At 36.6% G+C, this 18,950-nt stretch overlaps 1 protein-coding gene across 3 annotated transcripts; it reads left to right on the top strand.

Moving 5' to 3' along the window:
* The first annotated feature begins 1,496 nt into the window (after positions 1-1,496).
* On the top strand, positions 1,497-17,960 carry COPS5 (COP9 signalosome subunit 5). 3 transcript variants are annotated; one of them, XM_048215374.2, is made up of 8 exons: positions 1,497-2,027; positions 4,284-4,518; positions 5,477-5,605; positions 6,267-6,332; positions 6,872-6,957; positions 11,777-11,888; positions 15,639-15,787; positions 17,721-17,960. In XM_048215374.2, exons 1-8 carry the CDS (start codon positions 1,885-1,887, stop codon positions 17,803-17,805), a joined length of 1,005 nt encoding a protein of 334 aa, XP_048071331.1. In that variant the 5' UTR covers positions 1,497-1,884; the 3' UTR covers positions 17,806-17,960. The 3 variants fall into 3 exon arrangements, with proteins under 3 accessions (XP_048071331.1, XP_048071332.1, XP_057164125.1); XM_048215375.2 differs by having other exon boundaries at positions 1,584-1,833; XM_057308142.1 differs by having other exon boundaries at positions 1,941-2,035.
* Positions 17,961-18,950: the final 990 nt, after the last annotated feature.

Genomic DNA, 18,950 nt, shown 5'->3' with positions numbered 1-18,950 from the left:
GCAAAGCAGACTCGCCTACAAGTAGGCGGGGTACTCGGCCAGCTGGTCTTAGTGGGAGCTGTTAAGCCATGGGAAATTCTTCCCAAGCTAAATCGATTTTAGCCCCTCCAAACCTTCCAAGCCCCAGCCGGTGTGGAAAGAAAAAAGGGTAGGAGTGACAGAGAAAAAGTGTTGGCATACCTCTCCTGCGTATTTCTCTTCTAGGAGTCTGGTCAACGTTTTGTCCTGGGTTTTTATTAGTAATTTCAACATACTCGTTTCACTCCAATACTGAGCGGCCGTGTGCCACCAGTAGAAAAGAGAATCATTTATCCTAATTACTTTGTAAGAGGGTTTTAAAAACAAATTTTCTTCAAATGGAAGTTAATGTCAAAACTGCAGGCAGGGCTGTGGATTCGATAATTCTAATGTTTTTAACTACTTGCCATACACCGTACTAGGAATAGAGGACACAACTCAGAGCAGTTGTCCTGAACTCTAAAGCTTACAGTGAAAAGAAAAAATTCCAAGAAAACAAATACATTATTACAATGCTATGTAACAGTTATAGAAGCACCTACAGCCATTTAGAGACACCTGAAAGGAATCATTACTGGAGAGCGGAGGAAGTCAAGAAAGATTTCATGGTAGAGATCACTGAGCTGTGTTTTTAAAGATTAATTTGAGCTCCCAGGCAAAAACAAAACAACACAACCACCAGGGAAGAATATTTTAGGCAATGCTGACCACATATCCAAAATTTCAGGGTGGTTAAAGATGAAGCTGGAGAGGTGAGCTGTGATACTATTCTATCCCCCACCCAGGCCACCCCCCCCTCAAAAATTATTCAACATCTATGTTAGGTGTTAGGGGTAAAACAAGGAACACAGAACTGGTTCCTAGGCTTTGGTGGTTAGAATCTAGTGTGGAGTTGGGGAATGGAGGGGAAGGAAAAACACCTAAAACAAGCGAATAAGCGAAATAATTAAACATTGCACTAACTGTTGGTAGAAAACAAGTTGCTGAGATTAATTCGGCCTCGGGGACAGGAAGAGGTTTCAGAGGTATGCTGAAGACTAAACCGAAAACTAATTTTAAGAATTGGGTACTAGTCATTTCAGAACACTAATAGCTAATATAGATGTTAATTTTTACAAACACGACAAAAGACACGATAGTAGCCTCCCACGAGTTTCCACAGCTTCCTTGGAATGTCAAATAACTTTCCTCTAGAGAAGCATTTAGCGCCAAACCACGAAGAGGCCACAGAATTTCACGCCATGTGCAGTGACTCATATGGAAGTAAACGAGGATACCATTTTTATCTTGGTCTCAACCAGCATCTTGAACTACGTATATCTCATGTTTCTCACAGACATCCTTATTTTTTAGGCTTTCAGCAAACATTTTATTTAAGGTACCTACATCCACAAAAAACCACGTTTTTTTTCCCCATCACAGCCTAAGGATCTACCCATTTTTAATATGGCGGAGGCAGAGCCTGCGCAGTACGAACAAAGAGGACCGGTTCCAGTTTCTGGCATAACGTTAACATGCCCTTCTTCCGGTGCGGAAGGCTATACCATTCTCATACCCAATCATTGTGTTTGTCTTAATTCACACATATAATTTTCTACGATAACATGTTCTCATTTCAGCCACAAGAAGATTCCTCTGTCTCTATTATGTAACCGCTGTTTATATCGTGGCATCCCGGAAGCGCTCCCGCCATCCCCGAATGGTCTGTACCGACTTCACCTCCGGTTCTAGGTGTCATGGCTGCCTCGAGAGACTAGTACGAGTTTGCACCTGTGGTGGGAAGGGTCCGAAGCCCACCCCCGGGAACCTAGCGAGGTAAAGTTGCGTCTTGGTTGTGGACGCGACAACTTCTCCGATTCCTCGGCGATGGCGGCGTCCGGGAGTGGTATGGCTCAGAAAACCTGGGAATTGGCCAACAACATGCAGGAAGCCCAGAGTATCGATGAAATCTACAAATACGACAAGAAACAGCAGCAAGAAATACTGGCGGCGAAGCCCTGGACTAAGGAGTGAGGAGGTCCCTGGCGAGACGCAGGGGAGGGAAGGGGCGGCGGGAGTTAGGACACCCAGGGGGAATGGGAGTTTGCAGAGGGTGGAGAGTTTGTTTTCATGGGCAGGGAGACTATGGGCCTGAGAAATTTTGGTTCTTTTGTCTCCGCAAGTAGAGGTAAAGCCCCTCTCCTGGGGCTTGTTTCGACTCCCCTTTCTGTCTCTTTAACCAGTTTGCCTCCAGAGGATGTAAGAGGAAAAGGACAAGTGATTATCATTTCTCAATATCTGTATTGTCATATATATGCCACACACCTTGCCTTAAGCCTTGTGTCGATTTACACCTTGCTAGGACCTTCAGCTTATCTCAGACTGGAGACTGCACCTGTCTTCAAAAACTAAGTCAGCCCAGGGGTCTCTAAAATAACTATGAGCCATCTTTAAGAGATCTATAACCGATTGTTGATTGCTGATAACTGTTTCAGAAACATCGAGGCTCCACCCAGTCTCCCAAAACGTTACTCCACCAGTTCTCATGAGCTGGAAATTTTACCAATAGAGTTTAAAGCTCTTTGCTACTTAGCAAAAGCCCTGTGCCTCTGGGAATAATGACAAGTCAAAGATTCTTTACCCACAGCATTTACCCTTTCCTGAAAGCAGATTGTGTTAGGGAGAAAGTAAAAAGAACATAGTCAAATGGAGAGGTAGAAAAGACCGCAGTGGTCAACATAAGACCATTCTTCCATTTTTTTGTTTTTACAAGGCAAACTCTGTAAGTATTCAGATTCAGCATGTTTATCAAGTACTTAATATGGGCTGAGCGCTGAGCTAGGAATTTCCATATGTTACTTGATCTGCATGACAACCCAGTACTCTATTTTCATTCCTTTTTTGCAAATAAGAAAACAAGTAAATATAAGTAACTTATTTCATGATCATACTGAGGCAGTGAACTCTTAAGTGAATAATAGACTGGCATTCAAACCTCACAACTGTCACTAGTTAGTTGACTGACCTTAGGAAGTTTATGTATCTTCATTTTTCATCTGTAAAAAGGAATTAAGACCTACCTATTGGTAATGTCATTAAGATTAGATAATATATCAAAAAGGGCCTACAATGTATGTAATGGGAGCACAATAACTACCTTTTTTTTTTTTCTTTTTTCCTAGTAAATGAAGGAGCCAAGATTTTAATTCATGTCTTGACTCCTAAGACCAGGTCTCCATATTTTTCAGTTGTGACTGAAATCTGTGGGCAGACATCTTAAAAAGGCTTCTCAGGAAAAAAAAAAGGGGGGGGGTTGCTTCTCAGAGACATTGACCACGTTATTAAAAACTGCTTGTCTGCTTACCTCTATAACAAATTATGCATTTCAGGTTGCTGTAGCGTATTAAATATGTGAAAACTATCTGCTTGCCTTATTGTCTGATTGTGGCTCTAATTATATTCATCCTAGCTGTCTTGGGATGCATCAGTGAGATGGAAAATGTAATTTTATTCAAGAGTAGTTTAGTCACATCTACATATGACAAACTTTGAAACATGGTCAAAGCAGAACTAAAGATATTAGAGCTACATTTTCAGTTTTGAGGCTAATAGCACAGAAGGAAACAACACACTATTCTTTGAGAGTACTTATAAAAGATGGGTTAAGGCTAATAACAGCTAGCACTTACAAAGTTTTAGTATGTGTCAGGCAGTAAACTAAGCATTTTATACACATTATTTCACTTACTTTATTTCCTCCTAACAACGAATCTGTGAAATAATCCTATTTACAGATGAGGAAACTAAGGCACAGACATGAAGTGGTTGTCTCTAGGCTACAGCTAGCATGACAGGGCAAAGACTTAAACCTAAGCACATGGGTGTCAGAGCCCACATTTGGAACCCTTAGGCGAGAAAGTTAGGCTGGAGAATCTTTAGGCACAACCATCCAACTAGAGTTGGAATCAGAGCTTTGGTGATTCCAAAATTAGTGGAGAAAAAGCCTATTGAACTGGTCTTGTAATTTCTTTCTACTTGAATAGCATATTTTAAAAAATTATTTCATACTTTTCCCTTCCTCTAAAAGGAAATACTTTGCAGGATCCTGACATGTTTATCATTACCAAACCCTGCAAGAAATGTACTTCCTTTTTCTTTTCCACATTTTACACTCTTTCTCCCTTTCCCATCGCTATAAATTCCTTCAGTATTTATTTGTTATCTTTATAAAAACTGTCTTTGAAATTGTGTTTTATATGTTAATTATACTGTGCTTTTTTTTGTAGTCACCATTACTTCAAGTACTGCAAAATCTCAGCTTTGGCTCTACTGAAAATGGTGATGCATGCCAGATCAGGAGGCAACTTGGAAGTGATGGGCTTAATGCTGGGAAAGGTGGATGGTGAAACCATGATCATTATGGACAGTTTTGCTTTGCCTGTAGAGGGCACTGAGACCCGAGTAAATGCTCAGGCTGCTGCATATGAGTATATGGCTGCATATATAGAAAACGCTAAACAGGTAAAAATGTTCCTTAAAGTTCAGTAACTCTAAGTTAAGGGTCTCGTGGTAACTCTGGAGTTTCTAAACTTAGAACTATCCTCTTTACATAAAGTTTATATTTTATTTTCAATTTCTATGTAAAATGTGTAAAAGGTTAGCATGGATTTTTTTTTTAATAAATTCTCATACTCAAGAGAGTAAATCTTTAAAGTTTTCATCATAAGAAAAAAAGTTGTACCTAATGTTGGGTGATGGATGTTAACTACATTTCTTGTGGTGATCATTTTGCAAGATATACATATACCTAATCATTATGGTTTACACCTGAACTAATACAATGTTACACATCCATTATATCTCAATAAAATTTTTTTTTTTATTCTCACACTCAGTATCAGATGTATGTTAAAATCCTAAAATTTGGAAACAACCTAAATGTTCCTGAGTATAAAACTGACTAAATAGATTATGGTGTATCCATACGATGAACTGCAAGCCAGGCTTTCAGAAAAATAAAAATTAAGAAGTAGTTACCTATATATTTTATTTACTTGGAACAAACCCCACAGTATTGTGTTGAGTTGAAAAAGCGGAGTATAGAGCACTATATATGTTATGCCATTGTGTGTGTTTCTCTTAATCTATATGCAAAGAATATGTCTGCAAGATAGGTATATAAGCAACAGTTATAGTGGTTAACATCTGGGCTGAGAACCTGGATAGTTGAGGGGAACAAGGTAGGAAGCATACTGAATAACCTTACTGTACTTGTATCTTATTAATTTTATGCCTAAAGTTTCAGGTATTCTGCTTTGGGTATTACCTATTCAAAATAATCTTTTTTTAACCTGAAAGCAGCATATGCTATCCACTATTCTGCATGCTTTCATTTTACCATAATGCTATGTAAGCAGACAAATGACAAGTGTCTCTAAGATTAAACAGAATCCTCAGTCTTCTTTGCCCTCTTCATTAGGTTGGCCGCCTTGAAAATGCAATTGGCTGGTATCACAGCCATCCTGGCTATGGCTGCTGGCTTTCTGGGATTGATGTTAGTACTCAGATGCTCAATCAGCAGTTCCAGGAACCATTTGTAGCAGTAGTAGTAAGTATTTTTGCAACTAGTCTTAAGTTCTTCATGAAGATTTATTAAAGCAAGTATACAGAGAAATAAAAACTAGAACAATCTGGTGTCATTAGGATTGAATCTGAATTCCACTTCTTTGAAGCTGGGACTTTGAACAAGTTACTTAACCTCTCTGCAACTCTTTCGCCACCCTGTAAGATGAGAGTGATCACAGCACCTATGTCTCAGTTCCCTGCACATAGTAGACATTCAGTAATGTTGACTGAATTGAGTAAGTCAGAAATTGCTAGAGCAGCTCTTGCTATGCTCAGAATGTTTTAGATGCAATCTGGGTTACTACGAGAAAGGTAGAAATTGTTCATCTAGTAAAAGAAAACTTTTGAAAAAGAAATGAGCACATCTTCAGATAGCATTCTTAAATAGTAGAATAACTAGATCTAATTTCTAAGTTAACTATGAGAATACTATACTTACCCATTTTATTCAACTTTTATGTTACTTGGTTTGGTTATTTTTTTTCCAATTATTTTTTCCTATTATTTGGTTATTTTAATCAGTGTGTGTGTGCATGCATTCGTAGTGTTATATATACATATATATTTCTAAGTTTAACATTTAAACAAATGGAAGTATATAACAGTTTTGTAACCAGCAGATATTAAATATATCTTTCTTGTAGATTGACCCAACAAGAACAATATCTGCAGGGAAAGTGAATCTTGGAGCCTTCAGGACCTACCCAAAGGTAATTTTTAAAATTCGAAGTCCTTATAATTTTTAAATGATTTATTTTTAAACTCATGTTATGGTTAATATCTTGTTTTGTCCTAAAATAATTTGATAATATTTACAAAATAGCAGTCAAGCAACACAAATTGTCTTTAGGAAAAGACAACACATTTGTGCTATATATTGCTAAGAAAGCAGTTTTCATTTGTTAGTATCTGTGTGCCCCTGGCATTCTGACAGGTACTAGACAACAAGCTAAATAAATCTGTTTCCTTCCCCACAATCTGGAATAGGTATTAGCATATGTGTACATCCCCTAAGGACAAGAAAAATGAATCTAAAAACCAGACCCAACCATCAGCCATCAAACGGGGCTGAGGGAGAGTATAAGCAATATACTTTTTTTTACTGGAATGTTTAAGTTCAGTATGTGGATCCCCAGAATTAATGTTTCTATAAATGGAAAGCTGCATAGAAAGTATGCTTTTTCTGTGTGTGTGTGTGTGTGTGTGTGTGTGTGTGTTTTAATCTTCTGTTTTCTTCATTTTTGTTGAGGGCTACAAACCCCCTGATGAAGGACCTTCTGAGTACCAGACTATCCCACTTAATAAAATAGAAGACTTTGGTGTACATTGCAAACAGTAAGTAATTTTAAAATATAAAATACCACAGTCATCATAAGAAACTTTATCCAGGCCCCTAATTTTACAGATGAGAATAAAGGTTCAGATAAAATGCATTTCATAAGCCCTTTTAAAATTGTAGTAAGAATATAAAAGTTAGGATAATGTTTGAATTTTTTATTAATAATTGTTCAACCTGTTATTTGCCTTTCACACAACTATAAATATGTCAACGTACAAGATACTTGGCGCATTAATGAAATTAATAATTGGAAGAAGTTGTATTCAGGGCCAGCTTGACGCTAGCATGTCTGCAAGCTCTCAAAGTACCCAAGTTCCATTTATTTATTTATTCATTCATTCATTCATTCATTCATTTATGAATGAGAGTGCACAGGTGGGGCGGGGGAGACTGAAGCAGAGGGAGAAGCAGATCCCCCCACCAAGCAGGGAGCCCAACACAGGGCTCTGTCCCAGGACCCCAAGATCATGACCTGAGCTGAAGGCAGCCATTTAACCGACTGAGCCACCCAGGCGTCCCTCAAGTCCCATTTAGTAAAACTTTATCCTAAACATTTTCACTTCAAAATGAAGCAGCCATACTAAAACCAATGAATTATATACTTCTTTAAAATAGTGAATGTTAAGGTATATGAATTACGTCTCAAGTTTTAAAAGTATTAAAGAAACCAATGAAAACAGTTTTCTCCTTCTGAATATATCTTGCCACATCACATTGACCCACCCACCACATTCTGGAGCCTGAACCAAAGTACTAGCCTTCTAATTAGTCTTCCAGCTTTTTCTGTTCACCCCTTTAAAGGTCTTTTGTCATCCAAATTGGTTCTGTTAAAATGTAAGTCAGATCGCATTCCTCCTTCTCCAGGATGATTTCCTGTATCACCAAAAATACTATCCATAATCCTTACAATGGACTACACAGCCCTTTGTGATCTGGCCCTTACTACCTCTGAGCTCATCTATCACTAAACCTTTGCTCTCTCCAGACCAGCCATAGTGGCCTCCTTATGGTTGTCAGATGTGCCAGGCAGCTGCCTGGGGGCTTTTGCATTTGCTGTTGCCTCTGCTGTGAAAAATTGTTCCTGATTTCCACGTGGCTTACTAACTACTTCAGTCATGGAGTATCTGTTTAAGGGTCACCTAAATAGAATGTTCACCAGTCACCCTGTGTAAAATAACACCTTCCAGTCAGTCACTGTGTTTCAGTTTCCCTGCTTTATTTTTCTTCTTAGCACTTACTACTATCTGATATGTTTTTGCTTCCTAGTTATTGACCCCGTTAGAATGTGAACTTCATGACAATAGACTTAATTCACTGCTGTATGCTAACATTTAAATCAGACGTGGCACATAGAAGGATGGGCATCCCCCCCTCCAAAAAAAGTTACCTAAATGGTTATCTAGGGTCCCCATTTCTCCATACCTCCTATCCAGACTTCTAGGAATACCTTGACTACCCATGTGCTACTACTGCTCTTACTTTTCTGTTCAGAAAGTCTTAGAAAATTCTAGAATTTCTAAAATTGAGTTTTAAAATATATCAGTCATCCCTGACATACTTCTGGGGGGGAAAAAGATTTTTTTTTTTTATTTTTCAGTTGGAGACTTGGAATTAAATCTCATAATTTGCCATATTGGAAAAAAATTTAAAAAAAAAAAAATTTAAACCATACCAGTTTGAGAGAATTGCTCTTAACCATGGAAACATCTTTGCTGTGATACTTTCTCAGAGTAATAGTCAATTTTTTTTCATTTATATTGAGTTATAGCAGTAGAAAAAGCTTATACCTTTAATTAATATCTACACTACTTTTTTCACTACCAACAGCAGCTTTTGAAACAAGACTGAGGCAGTCTGTGCATTCTGTATCCCAACAAACCTACATTTTCTGTTTTACTGAAATACGAGCCCATCAGAGAAGAATGCCACTTTCTAGCTATCTGCATTGCTAGAGCCTAGAATTTTGAACCTAGAATTGCTTGGATATTCAAAGATGTTCTCTTAGGATCATTTCCTAAATAAGAGAGAGCGAACTCTTTCATAGAGCAAATTAGGGGCTTAATTTATTTTTGTTTTAAAATCTTTAATGAAACATAGTGCCAGGTTGGAAGAGCAGGGGTTTGGGGCAGGCTGCTTATAGATCCATTTCCTAAATTATTTGATGATGAGGTATTATGTGCAGTTTATGTTGGTCTTTTTTCTTTCCTACCTTAAATCGCACAACATATTGCACACCCAAAGTCTGTTTAAAACATAGAATATAATGTAGATGTTAAATATTTATAACTTTGAAGAACCTTAGTGAAAACAGGACACAAAGTGTTTTGTTTTTTTTAAGTTAGCTTGTATGTTGTCAGTGTTATGCAGGAACTTGATTTAAAGAGTAAAATAGTTCTATGAAACTTATTATGAAAAACAACAATTTTGTACCATTCCCTTTCCCATCCCCTAGAGGCAGTCACTTAAACTATTATAATTATTCCTGTAAGTATTTACCCATATCTTCAATCAACATGCTGATAGTGCTACTTCTTGATTTTCAGTTCTAGGCAGTATCTATTATTGACTTCCCGTACAGAAGATGAGGATTTAGCTCCACAAGTAATTTTGAATGTTCTTCTTGTTTTCAACTCTGCTACTGAGATTTGCAGCTAATCACTACATATTAGACAAAAAATTTCATTGCATCAACCTATGGAATTAAAACAGTAATTACATTAAGGTGATCCATAAATTTTCAAACATAAACTCTATTCTAGAACCTCGTTTGAGTTTCCTTATTTTCCATCCTTTTTAAATCCAAATATCTATTGCTATATTCACCCTGTCATCTCTTTTTTCCTCCAGTATCAGAGATACAACCCCCTCCTTTCTAAAGCTGACCTTCCTACTTGAGCCCCTCATCCCCTCCCTGTACTTAACTCCCTTACTCCTGGGAACTCACTTCTTAAATACTCTCTTAAATGTCTATGGTCTGCATGTAAAAATAAAACTGTGAGGTTTGTGATAATAAATACAACTTTTCATATCCTTTCTCTGCCACTTACTAGCTATGTGGCTTTGCGTATTTTCTCCCTAAACGTTTCTTTGTCTATAGACTGGAAGTAATAAATGCTTTCTATGTATGGTTATAGGAAAGACTAAATGAGAATATATGTAAAGCACCCAGGACATAATAGGTGCTCAAGAAATACGCTGTTCCACTTCCACATTTCATTAGCCATGTCCTGTCCATCTTCAGATCTGCATAGGTAACTTAATCTTGAAAAGATCCTCACTTAATTCTGATGTCCTTAAATTCTTATTCTTTTTTATTTCTTCACTCACTCCTGAATTGAATCAACAAGTATTTCTTATTGTGTCCACATGTCTTAATCTTTTGCACCACTAACCTGCGTCTGAGCCTTTCTTCCCATCTGTTGCCCTGCAATAGTATCCTTTGTGGTCTCTCTACCTACGGTTTCTCTGAAACACATCCTATCACAAGCCAGTTTTCTTAAAACACCTCTTTGGCCCTATCATTGCTCTGCCCAAACATTTTCCATGAGTCCCTACTACCTAGAAGATAAAGTTTAAATTTATTTTTTTAGGTTTTTATTAAGTTCCAGTTAGTTAACACAGTGTAATACTAGTTCCAGGTGTATAATACAGTGATTCAATATTTCCATACAACACCTTGTGCGCTCCTTAATCCCCATCACCTATATAACCCGTCCCCCCACCCATGAAGTTTAAATTTCATAACTTTTATGTAGTATATTCTACCAAGTAGACCCCAACAAAGCTTTCTAGGTTTCCATCACATAATTATTCTGCTTTTGCTTAACTGTCCAGACAAAGTGATTTACTTACTATTCCTTTCATGACTTTCCTGTTTATGAGTCAGTGCTCCCTGCCTGATGCCCTCCTTGCTGTCAACATATGCACACCATAGACTCATGTAAGGGTTACTTCTCAGTCCTGCCTTCTCCCTGGGGCTTCTCAGGCAATTCTGTCTACACTGAGAGTACTCATTATCTCTAACATTTAATAGGTAAGTGATTAATTTTATTATATGCACTATAGCATCACTTACTGTTATTCAGTATATATCATTATATTTAATTTTTTGTGGATTCATACCACATCTCCCCTGTAAATAGTAATAAGCTCCTTAAGGTAAAAAAGTCCCTTGTATATCTTTGCATCTACTAATGTACAATACCTAGTGAGATATTTAAATATTTATTACTTTAAAAATACATGTTTTTCATACATTTAAGCAAATATTTCTTGCACTCACTGATTATAAATTAGGCACCTTTGGAAGCATTTTTTTTTTTAGGTACTCTAAGACTTCTACTTTAAGGTTTGCTTTCCAAAAAAGCAATAGGTCCTAATTAGGGGATTAGAAAGGGAGAAATGGGAAATCCACATGTCATTTTCAGTATTTTTAAAAGCCTATCAAAAAGTATCATTGACTCTAGAGAGGCAGTTCATTAAGTTTATGTTCTATTGGCTAGAATTTATGAACTTGATAACATGCATAAACACACGTCATTCAGAAGTTCTGACTGATTGTTGGTAAGTTTGGGGAATTTCTGGGCTCTACAGTGAAGAAATATAACACAAGAAAGTTTAGTTAACAGAAGATTTGTAACCACACCTCTGAAGCGTAAGGAAAACGTGGTTACCTATTGTTGTTCTATAGGACTAAAAACTAAAATGTAACTATTTGGGTATAAAATGTAATTCACTTAAATTTAGCCATAACCTTTATATGATACAGATGATTTTTTTTTTTTTACTTACCAAATTTGTCCTTTCATTTCATAGATATTATGCCTTAGAAGTCTCATATTTCAAATCCTCATTGGATCGGAAATTGCTTGAGCTTTTGTGGAATAAATACTGGGTGAATACACTGAGTTCCTCTAGTTTGCTTACTGTAAGTACTATCTTTCCAGGGGATACATTTGAATTTTATCTAAGCTACATAAATTGTTTAATATCTGAAACTCTTTTTCATGGAAAGGCTATACTTGACTTTGCCAAGACACCAGGGCTAGGCTCAGATTCTGCACATGACCAGAGCTGGATGGGATACTAGGCTAAGCCAACATCTGTGTCATGTACCCTTGAGACTAAGTCCAAGTGACAAATATAAGTGGCCAGATGAAGGTGAAATCTGCCCCTGCCTTGAAGAGACTTACAAAGAGAAAAATACAAATAGTGTTTTTTGTTGTATCAGGTGTCGCAGGTAGGCCCCAGTTACAAGTGACAGGAGACCCAACCAAAATGGCCTAAACAAAAAAGAGAATCTTTTAACCTTCAAAGCCCAGTAGGGCTTACTTCAGGCATAGCAAGTTTGCACTAAAACAGTATTATGAGGTCTTGGTCTTTCTGTCTCAGCTTTGATTTCATATCAGTTGGCTTCAGCTTTGGGCTTCGTTAAAAACAAGATGGCAGGGGTGACTGGGTTGCGCCTGCGATTTAAGTGTCCGACTCTTGGTTCTGGCTCAGGCCCTGATCTCAGGGTCATGAAATTGAAGCCCATGTCAGGCTCTGTGCTCAGCGCAGAGTCTGCTTGGGATTCTATCTCCCTCTCCCTCTGCCCCTCCCGCTCATGCTGTCTCTAAAATAAATAAATAAATTTTTTTAAAAACAGGGGTGGAGGGGAGGAAAAGAAAACAAGATGTCAGCATTAACTTCAGGCCTCCCAGCCTCTCATTTTCACATTCAAAAGAGAAGATCAAGATACACATACTCACGCATAACTCCAGACAAAACCTGTGTCTGAGCTTTGTTTAGGTCACATGCCCATCTTTAAACCTGCTCTGGGCCAAGGGAATGAACCACGGCTGTGCCAGGGCAGTACTTCACTGCTGGGCTAGGGTAGAAAAAACTTTCAGGTGCACATGGACTAAGAATTAGGAAGGGTTGTCCCCAGAAGGAAATCAGAGTATCATTAACCTTAAAGTAGGAGATGCTGGGCAGCAAAAAATAAGATAAAATAAATCACTGGATTTTTTCCAATATATCATTAAAACCTAACATACTTAGAAGGTTGTTTATTTTACAAGCTTCTATCTAAAGCTTAGTCAGGAACAGTTGCTTTTTTTTCTTTTTTTTTTTTTTTAAGTCTGCCATCTCACATAGTACAGAATAGCATAATGATTAGAACCACAAAATTTGGTATAAGAGAAACTCAGTCCAGAAACAACTCTGGCACTTTAGCTATGTGTGACCTTCAGAAAGTTATTCTGGGTTCAGTGATAACAGTTACTACATCATTAAGTACCATGAGAATTAAATGAAATTTTTTATAGAAATCGGTTAACAAAGTGCCTGGCATATAATAAAGCCTCAGTAAGTTATTATTTTTTGTTTGGTTCATTTGTTCATAGGAAAAGGCCTCACTTGAGCATATCTTCTATGATTTTTTTTTTTTAAGATTTTATTTAGAGGAGAGAGAGCCTGAGCAGGGGCAGAGGGAGAGAGACAATCCCAAGCAGACTCCCTGCTGAGCATGGAGCCCAACAGAGGGCTCAATCCCACGACCCTGAGATCCCGACCCAAGCTGAAACCAAAAGTCGGACACTTAACTGACTGAGCCACCCGGGCAACCCTTTCTATGATTTTAAATAGAGTTCTGACAGCCCTTCTGTTCTTATTTTGTAACCTCAACCATCAGAAGTAGCAAATTAGAAGGAAGGAAAGTGATCATTATAGCAAACATTTATTAAGTGCTTCCTTTGTGCCATATATGCTGCTAAATGCTTTGTATGAGTTGTTTCCTTAGAGGCAAGTGTACTAATGAGAACCAGAAGTGACACATGATGGCAGAGGGAGAAAACACTAAGACCAGAGCAGTCTGAACCTTTGTGTAAAGGCAAACAACTCTACCTGCTCAGCCTTTGGCTATCCCTATATTCCAGCACTGCATATATCGAAGACATTAATAATCAAGAAGAGATTAAATTATATTTTCTTGTTTTTTGTGGTTGTATATATGGTACATCGTAGCATTTTAAGAAAAAATTTATAGGGCTCCTGAGTGGCTCAGTCAGTTAAGTATATGCCTGCGGCTCAAGTCACGATCCCGGGGTCCTGGGATCAAGCCCCTCGTTGGGCTTCCTGCTCAGCAGGGAATCTGCTTCTCCTTCTCTTTCTCTGTCCCTCCCCCCTGTCATTCTCTTTTTCTCTCAAATAAACCAAAGAAGTCTTAAAAATTAAAAAACGGAAAGAAAAGTTATATAAATGTATGTTCAATCCATCTCTTTCTCCAGCTAAAGCATATAACCTAAAAGCTACCAGGAAAAAGTTATTTTCTGATTTAAGAAATTAGTTCCCTATTCATTCTTTGTGTTTTTAAAATGTAATTGATGTCATTTTATTTCATTTTAATAGTATAACTGTTCCTGCCATCCTACATTTTTATGGCTTGAGCTAAATCTTCCAAATGTGGTCTACAAACCTTAAGCTTTTCTTCAAATCTATAGAGGGGGAAATGTCTGGTGTCCTAAACCGTTTAGATCCAGACAAAGTGATAATGCATCTTTAAAAAATATCATCAATCTATAAAATCATTGGAAGAGCTGGTAACATTGTAAAGGGCGCTCTGTAGTGTAGTGTAATGTTTGGTGGTTGAACTGCAGATCACGTACGCTGTCTTACAGACTGAGTAAGTAGAGTAATGTACTTGTTGCCAAGTCGTTTATTTAATTGTCACTCTCTTCTTTGAAGATAAGGGAAAGAAATGGAACATATATTTCATAACTCATCTTAATGAAAAGTTGTTTTGTATTTTAGATTATAACATTTTTTAAAAGAAAACCCATAAAAATGCTTAAGGTTTAATGCTTAAATATACATAGGTAACTGTTAGTTTTCTTTTTAAAAAGAAAGAAATATTAAGGGACAAAATGGTATATGTAGTATTCCAGCTTAACAAATGTTAGGTTTTTGTGCAAGCATATAGCAATACTCTAAAATATAACTGTGGTCATGGCTAGGTGGATTATAGGTGTTTCTTTTCCTCTTTATTTTGCTTGCTTGCTCTGCATTTTCCAGATTGTCTGTAATACCTATTAACTTTATAATCAGAAAACCTAAGACAAATGTTATTTTTAAAAAATTGTTAACTATTAAATGCTGAAATTTCAACAAGAACAGATAACAAAATTAGCTAACAAAATTTAAGCCTTTACCAGCTGCCATGGACAGTCCTAAGAGCTTTATATGCTTTACTCTGTATACATTACTTAACTTAGTCTTCACAGTAACCTTAATATAGAAATTATCACTGTCCTCTCCTCCATTTTCAGAAGACGACTTAAAGGCACAGAAAGGTAAGGGAGTTTTCCCATGCCTCCCAGCTAATCTGCAGCAGGGCCAAACCTGAGACTCAGGCCTGTGTACTTCATAGCCTCTCATAATAACAAATATTAGATTTAATGACTCAAAAAGAATTCCAAATTTAATCTTGAAATTCTAAAGGGGGGAAAACTCTACACTTGAGCTGCTTGAACTTTGGAGTCAGTTTTTACAAGTAAATTTTATTTCTTTTGATCAGCGACTATCAAACTTATATTTCATGGTGGAATTCTTTGTAAATGAAATGTTCTAAATAGAAAAAAATTTACATTAAAATATATATATGCACACACACACTGACACAATACTATTTTCCCTACAGAATGCAGACTATACCACTGGTCAGGTCTTTGATTTGTCTGAAAAATTAGAACAGTCAGAAGCCCAGCTGGGACGAGGGAGTTTCATGTTGGGTTTAGAAACACATGACAGAAAGTCAGAAGACAAACTTGCCAAAGCTACAAGAGACAGGTAAGAACAAATCTATTCCTGCCCCTAGCTAGTTCTTTTTGGTTCAAAATTTGCACATTATAATAGGATTCATATTCCTTATGTTTCAACTTACTTACAACTTAGAATGTTACCTGAATGTTAATTTCTTGGGACCTTAAGAGTTGTCAAATGCAAATTTTAGCTAAAACATTAAAGGCTTAAAGATCTGGGTAATGTAATGAAAAACACCCAGTCATCTTTTCTAGATCTAGCTAGAAAGTGTACTAAAGAAAACTAATCCATCACTGAATCTTTAAAAAAAAAAAAATCCTGCAAAAGGACAAAAGGACATCCAGATCTATTCTAACGTAATCATCTTTTGAGGGATTATGTTGGGATTTCTTAAATTCATCAAATTTCACATTTTTATGAAGTTCTAAACCCCTAAATATCAGAGAAATGATTCCACTCTCTTATTTTTCTGAAATTATCCTTAATACAGTAATTTAGTATCCCAAATTTCACTACCAAGAATGTATTAAGAACAAACTTGGAATGTGTTCCCTGATAACTTATGAAATAATCAGGTGGCGCTTCAAATGCATAGACGATTGGGAAGATTACCTAAATAGCATGGACTTTCACAAAAGTTTGAACTTAAATGTGATGATTTGGGGCAGAGAGTAAGGGAAAACTATGTTGACATCTATATAAACTGATACCTTGGTATCCATCTTAAGAAAAACCAGACTGGTCAATAGAAAAGAAAAGGGAGAAGGGAAGGAAAAGTGTGTTTGTTAGGAGCAGAAGCCATCTTGGGTTAAATTATCTTATTCTTTTCCATGAGTTTTTAGAAGGTATAGAGCTAGTAGCCTTTCTTCAGTATTAGGTCTTATTTTTGGTACCTGTATTCAGTGTATGTTTTTGCTCATCTATCTTTATATTGTTTGTGATTTATAATTTTATCTACATTTACAGCTCAGTTCCTTAGCAAGCAAAAATTCCACAATGGTACTATCTCCAATTATATAAGAAGAAAAGTAGGGAGGACAAAAGTAGTAGTACACAAGTAGAGAATTTTCCTTTTTTGGGTAACTTTATAAGAACTGTATATCTTCTAAATATTTGGAGGTTTTATTGTTTTTTGCTTTTTATTTTTTATCAGTTCTAAAATCTAAGTCCTTCACCCACTGACTTTGACCTTTAATTGTTTGAAGGATGTTTGATTATTTCTGAAAAAAATCATAGGACTCTTTAAAATCTCTTTTTTAATAATTCTAAGTAATAAACAATAAGGAATAAGATTTTAATGTAATATCAGAATCAGTCTATAATGATGAATAATATATAATTTCAGTTACCTTCCAAAATAGAATTTTTCTCAAAATTGTTGATAAGTAACAAAAACTCTTATGAATTTATATCAAATTTTATACTGTTCTCTTGTGATGGTTCTAATGAGTATAGTTGACTCTTGAACAAAATGGGTTTGAACTGCATGGATCCACTTATACATGGGTTTTTTTCCTATAAATACAGTACAGTAATGTAAATATAGATTTTCTTAACACTTTTCTCTAGCTTAGTTTATTATATGAATACAGTATATAATACATGTAATATACAAAATATGTGTTAACAGTTTATGTTATTATTAAGCTTCCCATTAACACCAGGCTATTAGTAGTTAAGTTTTGGGGAAGTCAAAAGTTATATGTGAATTTTTAACTGTGTGGAAGATTTGGTACCTCTAACTCCCACGTTCTTCAAGGGTCAACTCTAATGAAGTGGTTAAAAGACATGCAGAAGGCTAAAAATCACAAGAGTAAACTGTAAATTGTGGTTTGTAGAGTATCAATAGAACTGAAAATCATTATTGGGGGTACAAGGAGGGGAATGGGAGGAGGGAACTTATATGTTCAAAACAGTTTTCAGTTCTTATAACATTATGTGATGTGTTTTTTCTTTCCAGCTGTAAAACTACCATAGAAGCTATCCATGGATTGATGTCTCAGGTTATTAAGGATAAACTGTTTAATCAAATTAACATCTCTTAAACGATCACTAAGTAGTACTTTTGACTGAAAGCCAGTATGAGAAAAATACTCAAGTAACACTTTAAAACCAGTTACCAAAAATCTGATTAGAGGTATAAGGTGCTCTGAATTGTCCTGAATATTAACATCGTGTAATAAAACTCTTTAAAATGAAATTGTTCTTTCGTTATTGTGTGGGAGCAGTTACATTGTTTTCTAGTATCCTTTAATGTTCTTGAATTTAAGAGAAAGAAATACTTACCGGATCCTTTCTATTTTTTAAAAAGTCTTGCATATCTAAATCGAAGAATTTCAGCACTTCACCTGCCATACTGATTATCAGAGCCACTTTTCAATTTGCCTATACCTTCTTTTGGTAGTCCACTAGTAAAAATATAATTTAACATAACATTTTTATGTTCTTATGAAATGTTAACCATATCACACCTTAAGTTTGTTCCCGAAAACTAAATAACTTAAGACAGAGCCTAACATAGGTTATCTAGTCATTCAAATATTTACCAAGCACCTTTACTGAATAGGCCAAATTTTACTCTGCAGATATTCTGAACAAGACAGACAACGCCACCGTTCTGTCCTCACAGAACCTACCATGGAGGCTAAAGCTAGGTTAACAAGAACCTATGTGTACTAGTATGAAGGGAGAAATAGTGTGCTGGGAAACTCAATGAAACCTCAATGAAACAATTCATTACCTGAACACTTACACCAGGGAGGAGTTGCCCAGGTAGGCTTCCTGAAAGAAGTGACCTAACATAAAGCTGATATTTGAAAGATAGGACTAGCCAGAAAAACATAATGGGAATGCAAGTTTATAAGCAGAGAGTACAGCAACGTGTAGAAAGCCAGAGGTAGAGAGCAACAACCTAGTACCTTCAAGAACTGTTATTCAGTTAGACCTGAGAATGTCCAATCAGACATGAGAAGTAGCAAAAGACGACTTTATTTTTTTTTTTAAGATTTTATTTATTTATTCGACAGAGATAGAGACAGCCAGCGAGAGAGGGAACACAAGCAGAGGGAGTGGAAGAGGAAGAAGCAGGCTCATAGCGGAGGAGCCTGATGTGGGGCTCGATCCCATAACGCCAGGATCATGCCCTGAGCCGAAGGCAGACGCTTAACCGCTGTACCACCCAGGCGCCCCC

The sequence above is a fragment of the Ursus arctos genome, unplaced genomic scaffold (genome assembly GCF_023065955.2).
Source record: "Ursus arctos isolate Adak ecotype North America unplaced genomic scaffold, UrsArc2.0 scaffold_6, whole genome shotgun sequence".
Classification (NCBI taxonomy): domain Eukaryota; kingdom Metazoa; phylum Chordata; class Mammalia; order Carnivora; family Ursidae; genus Ursus; species Ursus arctos.
The sequence above is the reverse complement of the archived record's forward strand: the minus strand, read 5'-3'. Positions and strand labels throughout refer to the sequence as shown.